A 6,901-nucleotide genomic window follows, 5' to 3' on the forward strand; every position below is an offset into this window, starting at 1 on the left:
AATTAAAGGGAATTCCTTGTGGTCATGCACTTACAACAATTCATTTTAAGGATTGGGTTGTTGAGTCATTTGTCGACCACTGGTATAAGAAGAAAACATACTTGAAAGCATATAACAGATTTATTCAACCTATGACAAACATGAAGATGTGGCCAAAAAGTGGTAGACCAGCCATTGAACCACCTGAAATAACATCCATGCTAGAAAGACTGAAAATTGGAGAAAAGATAGTGATGAGCCAGTTAAGAAGAAGTTTGGAAAGGCTACAAGGAAGGGAAGAAAAATGAAATGTTCTGTGTGTAAGACTTTTGGACATAATAAGACAGGATGTCCAACTCTGGTAAGTTGAGTTTTTATGTCTCTTTGTTATTGAATTTTATACTTTGGTAAGTTGTGCTTTAATGCCTCTATGCTTGTAGAAAAATGTTGGTGCTGGAACAAGTGATGCAAGTGTTGGAACTTCAAATGTTGCCACTAGAACTCCATGTGCAGGTACAAGTGAAGGTCCAAGGGAAGTTTCATGTGCAGGTACAAGTGAAGGTCCAAGGGATGTTCCATGTGCAGGTCCAAGTACAGGTCTAAGGGCAGTTCCAAGGGCAGGTCCAAGTGCAGGTCAAAGGGAAGTTCCATGTGCAGATCCAAGTGTAGGTTCTAGGGCAGTTTCAAGTGAAGGTCCAAGGGAAGTTCCATGTTCAGATCCAAGTGCAGGTCCTAGGGCAGTTTTATGTGAAGGTCCAAGGGAAGTTCTATGTGCAGGTCCAAGGGCAGTTCCAAGTTTCACTCAACAATCAACTTCTAGTGCAACTGGCCAAAAAAGAAAAACTAGCACAACTTTGAGAGGAAGTGCATCTCTTGACTATAAGAAACCAAGACAAAAACAAGCGAAGACAACTGAGAGGGTATTTATTTTATCATTTAAACACATTAAATTGGTTTAATTGATTTTATTTCATCTCTGGGTTAAGACTTTTGTTATTCTCTCAGTCTGAAAATACTGATAGGGTATTACATAGTGCTACATTGACATGTTCAACTCCTACCAATATTGATCTTGGTTACAAACCCAAAGGACTAAGGTGGAAGGGAAGAGCTGCAATTACTCAAAGGCAGCTACGAGAGGAAAGTTACAGAAGCACTCAAGGCACACCAAGCACTCAAGTCACTCAAGGAACACATTAGATTTCACTTTATTTAGCTTAATGACATGATCCCCAACTAACTTTATTTTGATTAATGACTTGATCCCAACTGTTTTGTATATGAATTTGTGTTAAATTGCTATTGGGAAGACTTTGTTTTTCTTGTACGAATGTGTGCTTGAATGAAGTTATTCAGATTTCTGACGTAAATGCAATTAATTTCATTATCAAATAACACATAGTACAAATCAATATATATATTAAATATAACAGCTACAAACCAAATAACAACAATCATAATAACAGTGATATCAATACTAGTTTTTGATCCTTGTCTTCCTTGCCTTCGTTGTCTTCTATGTGTTCCTTGTCTTGCTTGCCTTGAACTCGTTGATGAATTGTTGATGTTGTATTGTTCATTAGCATCAGCCCATCGGAAAAATCCACACCCATTGCCGGATGATTATTTTTGGCAGCCCCAAAACATTCTTCCAAGATTAGTTGGTGTTCTTGATGTCTTTAGTTCAACATATATTCCACAGTAGCAACATCGAACTGTCAGCATGAAGACCAACAAAAATACAATAGAAGCAAACAAAAAAAATGATACGAGTAGATTGAAGGAAAAAATAAAAGACGCCAAAAATAAAAGAGAATTTTTTTTACAAGAGATTGAGACAAAAAGAAAGAAAAAAGCTCAAAAAGGCATTAACAATGGTGTTGAGTGAATTAAAGAAGAAGAAATATCTTTTAAAGGTCAAAATATGACCGTTAGTGCCTTTTTAAGGCGTCTCACGCTCTTCCTTTGACTGAATCACACATTCCATGTGGGTTAATTCCACATAGGATGCCACGTCAAAAAAAAAGTGTTTAAAATGTTGGTTTTGGATAGGTTCAGGGGTCCAGATGACAAAATGCTAAGTATGAGTATCCATAATACAATCCGATACAAGTACAAGGATCCACCAGACTATTCTTCCTAAATTTTATATTAAAATAATGGTGTTAAATATCACATATAGAAGGTGAGATTTAAAATTAGAACTTTATGACTCAAAGTTCACGATTCAAGTATAACTCCTTTGATTAACTAGGGTCCAAAATTTATTATTTGTACTTTGTTTAGGAAATTTATAATACATATGTACAAAGTCCTAGATAATTATTAGCTTTGCAGTAATCATGACCTGATGGATTCAAGATTTTGAATCTACCATAGTTCATTTGAATTTACTCATATGCGTTGATCCTCCTTAATAATAATTAATTTTTAAACAATTTATAATAACTAATTTTTATAAAAATTCAAANTATATATATATATATATATATATATATATATTTAAAATGACTAATTTGTTTTATATAATTTTGTATATAATTAGTATATTTCGTCAATATTCAAAAATCATCTTAAAAAGATTTTATTTTTAGTAAAATATTTTGACAATTAATTTGGTTTATATAATTGTTTATAATTAAAATGATTATTTTATTTCGTCAAGATTAAGAAGATCATTATGTTAATTGATCTTACTTAAGTTTTAGCCAATTTCACTCATTAATTCAATTATTCAATTTGGCTATGTTTGGGACTTCAATTGGCTATAATATAGATTGGTATGGTGAACGCAAATTCAATTCTAGCCTAATTATTTTAAGAAGCCAAATGTTGGGCCAAATCCTAGCAGGCCATAAAATCCATTTTTCATTAATTCAAACTTTCCTCGTATACAAATATTTTCTGGTTAATGTGTGTTCTTTTTTACTTACTAACTCGTTTCTTTCTTCTTTTTGTTGTGAAATCTGCCCAAATTCTCCTTGCATTTTCTCGTTGGAAATGTTTCCCTTTATTGAGTCCAAAAATAGCCAACAAACAGGTTGAAGGCAGTACAGGGGCTGGAAATTGAATATACGTTCCGAAAAGCTAAAAACAAGTTGAGATACAACCCATATACAGTGGTAGACATAAAAATAGGGCAACTTTCACATATAGCAAATAAAAATTCATATTTGTATGCTATAGCAACGTTTGCATAATTGCGCTCCATAACAAACATAGAAACTGTATAATTCGCTATACATATACAGTTGAAGCAAATTATATAAAACGAAGTGTATAAAACAAGAAATAGAAAGACACTTGGGCAGAGAACTGTATAAAAACGAATTGTATTATTATAAGTGTATAGAACGATTATATACAATTTGAACTTGTATAAAATGAGAAAGAGAGAAAGACAAAAGAGACTTGACAAGGAATATACAATTGAATCGAATTGTATAAAACGAGAAAGAGAGAAATTAGATACAATTTGAAAATTGTATAAAACGAGAAAGTGAGAAACACAAAAGAAACAGGGCAGGGGAGTATTTTTATTGTATAATTATAAGTGTATAGGACGAAAATATATGTACTTGCATGTGTATATACAATTTTCTCACGCTTTATACAAACAGAAACTCAATTTATACATTTCGATTCTGTTTGTATGAGTGAGAAAGGCGAGGTTGGCGAGCGAATTTGGGAGAGTGGCGAGCGAGATCTGGAAGATGGGAGAGAGGGGAACAAAAATATATGTATTTAAACAATTTTCTCTGCTTTATACAATTAGAAACAATTTTAATACATTTGTGTTTGTATAAAAAGTGAGGAAGCGAGTGAGAGATTGGAGGAGAGTGGCGAGCGAGATATTTGGGAGAGAGTCGCCAGACAATTTTTTGCAAATGTTTGCTATGGAGCACAATTAAATCAAACCGTAGCTACTCCATTTATTTTAGGTTATTAATTTGCTATTATATACAATTTTCCCTAAAAAAATATACACATATTTTTCAGAGAAGTGGTCCAAAAGCCCAAGGGAATTTCAGCAGATTCTTTGGAAGGATTGGACCAAAGCCCATTGTTTGGGCAATTTGTTTAGTCTTAAGACAGGATTTAGGCCCATCAGATTTGAGAATTTAGGAAAAATGGCCCAAGTTCAATTTTCCCTATTTTCCTCTTTATTTATTTGTTATTGATTAACTAACTTTATCTTTTTATGGTTTAATTTAATTAAGTTTTCCAATATAGTCTTTCTTAATCTTGAAATATCTATTATTTGATTATTTATATGTTTAGCTACATATAGTTTATTTTGTGTAAATAAGAGTTATGCCGTCTTTTACTTAAAAGTAACAATTTAATATTATTTTTCTTTACTTAAACTTAGTTAAATTTTAAAAAGTCATATCGCCGATTAACCGTAAGTTAATGGATATTTCGAGGGCCTAATAGCTTTTCAGAATGTATATTGAACTTAAACTCTTTTTATTTCAATTGATTTTATCTGTTTAAATCTTTTGAAATAGATTATAAGTTTTCTTATTTTTTTTAAAACAATAAGTGGCAACTCTGTTATTTTTGAAAATCGATTTCTCTTCAAGTCATAAGTTTGATCGATTTTTTTGAAACAAGTCATCTTTTTTTACGATTAAAATAATATGTAGGGTTAGGGTTTAATATAACTAGAAGATAGTCAAAAAAAAGTTCACTTCTAGAAATAAAATGATGAGGATTATGTTTAATGATTTCCTTTTTAAGTATCTCTAATTGAACCTAAAGTAAATATTGTTTGTTTTATAATCCAACTTGAGATTTAGGCTTCATTTTTGCCTATAAATGGAAATAATTCTAATTAAAAAAATCAAACATATAATAGGACTTTTATATTTCCCCCTTTATTGGAGTAATTCTATATATTCAATTTTATCATAGTGCATGAAAAGGATGTGATTGGCCTCATTATTTTATTGTTCAATTATGTTTTGGTTTGTATTATTCATTTTAATATAGGTATTACTTCTTTGTAATTGTGATAGGAATTGAAGAGAATAACTTCTTTTTTGGTACAAAAAGATGTACTCCCTTCGTTTCACAGATAATAACCTAGTTTGACTAGACACGGAGTTTAAGAAAATAAATAAGATTTTTGAATCTTGTGGTCTTAAATTAAAGTTATGTCAAATGTACCAAATTGACCTTAATCTTGTGGCCTTAAATATGTCATGTTGAAAGTTGAAAGTAAACTATTACCAAAAAGAGAGGTCATTATATATTTTTTAAAACAGACTAAAAGGAAAAGGAGATAATTATTTTTTAAACGAAGGGAGTAATATATTATATCTTGATATGCATCATTACAAGATCTATAGTGAAAGAACACTGCAGTATTTGGGATGGGAGGTAGAGATTTATTACAATATTTACTAATACTAGTTGACCTAATATATCTAGCAAAAGAGATCCTGCTTTCAACTTCTTCATTGCAAACTACGGAGAAACTACTAATAACAGAAAGGAGTTGTCCATTTGTAACCTAGTCCTTTCCTCAGCTAAAATATCTGCCACTTGATTCCGTTTTTGATAGTTATGCTGCACTAGAGGGTTGCTCAATCGATGTAGTAGATCGCAGCAGTTAGATAGTTAAGAATTTCCTAATTTCTTCACAATCTATGGGGATTTCTTGGGGTCTTAGATTGTGAGTAATGACTAGGGTGGCTAAAAAGGTAAATATGTATAAATACAATAGTATTAGAAGCTAACTAAGGAAAGAAATAAAAAGGAAATATGAGCATGCAATAGAACGAGATTATCATTTATTAAGAATGTAAAGATCATCACATTATATGTCCTTTACAATTAACCTGATTCATTCCAAGGTCATGAAAAGAGATATAGCAATTAAGGTCTCTTGTATGTTCACTAACATAAATTAAATTAAAGGCTTATTTTGGGAGACTTAATACTAATGAAATGATGATAAATGAGGTTGGTTTAGTAGCTCCATATTCAACATTGGTACAAGTTGATCCATCAACTAAAATAATTGACGACGGTATTCTGTGTGGTTAAAACGTTAGAAGAAAATATTAGGATTACCTATGTGATTTGTGGTGCCTTAATCAGTCACCCAATTATTTGAATAGACGTGCTTTCCCGAATTCAGCAAAGGTTGTAACAGAAACAAATTCTTTAAGTGATTTTTGATACTAAGCAAATCTAACGTAAGTCTCTACAGAAACCAAAATTGTTTAACTGATGCTGACCTATGAGAAGAAACAATCTTACTATTATTCTTATCTGAAATTTTTCTACCTTGTTTATCATTCATTTTCCCAATTATCAACTCACAATATCAAAGAAAATTAACAGAGGAAGTACTAAAATTCTCAAATATAAAGGTTTTAATAGGAGAATAGTCAACTCCAACTAAAGGTCTAAATTCAAATAGAGAAAACTAAATAACCTTAAATAGAGTACTTCAGACGGTTGGAATTGTTGGAAAATAGCATATACAGCGGAAGCATTCCAGAATCATACATCTTGCATGAATATAAATAACAATCACAAATAGTTATCACATACAAAGTATGCTGAAAATTAACTCAGGATTACCTCTTGAAGCGTGTGCAGATATCTTGAAGTAAATCCAACTCCAGTTCTATAGTCTTTTACAGTGATCCCAATCAACAATTGAACTCTCTCAAAACTTGGGTGGGCAAGTATTGTATAGAATACTCTATCAAATCTAGGTTAGAAGAATCCCTATTTATAGAGATGTCTTCCTAGTCCAAAGAGGAGAAGAAAAGCCAATTCTTTTTCTTCTTGAAAACTTCAAAACACACGTTGTTCCTTCAAAAAAAAAGAACGCTACTTTTCTATCTTCTACTAGAAAATAGGATTCTGAGTTCTAGTTAAATTGGGCACTGGAGGGACCACA

General features: G+C 31.6%; 1 protein-coding gene across 1 annotated transcript; it reads left to right on the forward strand.

Moving 5' to 3' along the window:
• The first annotated feature begins 227 nt into the window (after positions 1-227).
• LOC114075354 lies at positions 228-1,179 on the forward strand. Its single transcript, XM_027913820.1, has 4 exons — positions 228-340; positions 420-492; positions 529-899; positions 985-1,179. The coding sequence occupies exons 1-4, from the start codon at positions 284-286 to the stop codon at positions 1,177-1,179; spliced, it is 696 nt and encodes a 231-aa protein (XP_027769621.1). The 5' UTR covers positions 228-283.
• Positions 1,180-6,901: the final 5,722 nt, after the last annotated feature.

This window comes from Solanum pennellii, chromosome 12 (genome assembly GCF_001406875.1).
Source record: "Solanum pennellii chromosome 12, SPENNV200".
Taxonomy (NCBI): Eukaryota; Viridiplantae; Streptophyta; class Magnoliopsida; order Solanales; family Solanaceae; genus Solanum; species Solanum pennellii.

Coding starts and splice junctions, on each gene's coding strand:
- LOC114075354 (XM_027913820.1), top strand. CDS start 284: ATGAAATGTTCTGTGTGTAAGACTTTTGGACATAATAAGACAGGATGT. Junction 341..419: donor AGACAGGATGTCCAACTCTG/GTAAGTTGAGTT, acceptor CTATGCTTGTAG/AAAAATGTTGGTGCTGGAAC. Junction 900..984: donor AAGCGAAGACAACTGAGAGG/GTATTTATTTTA, acceptor TTATTCTCTCAG/TCTGAAAATACTGATAGGGT.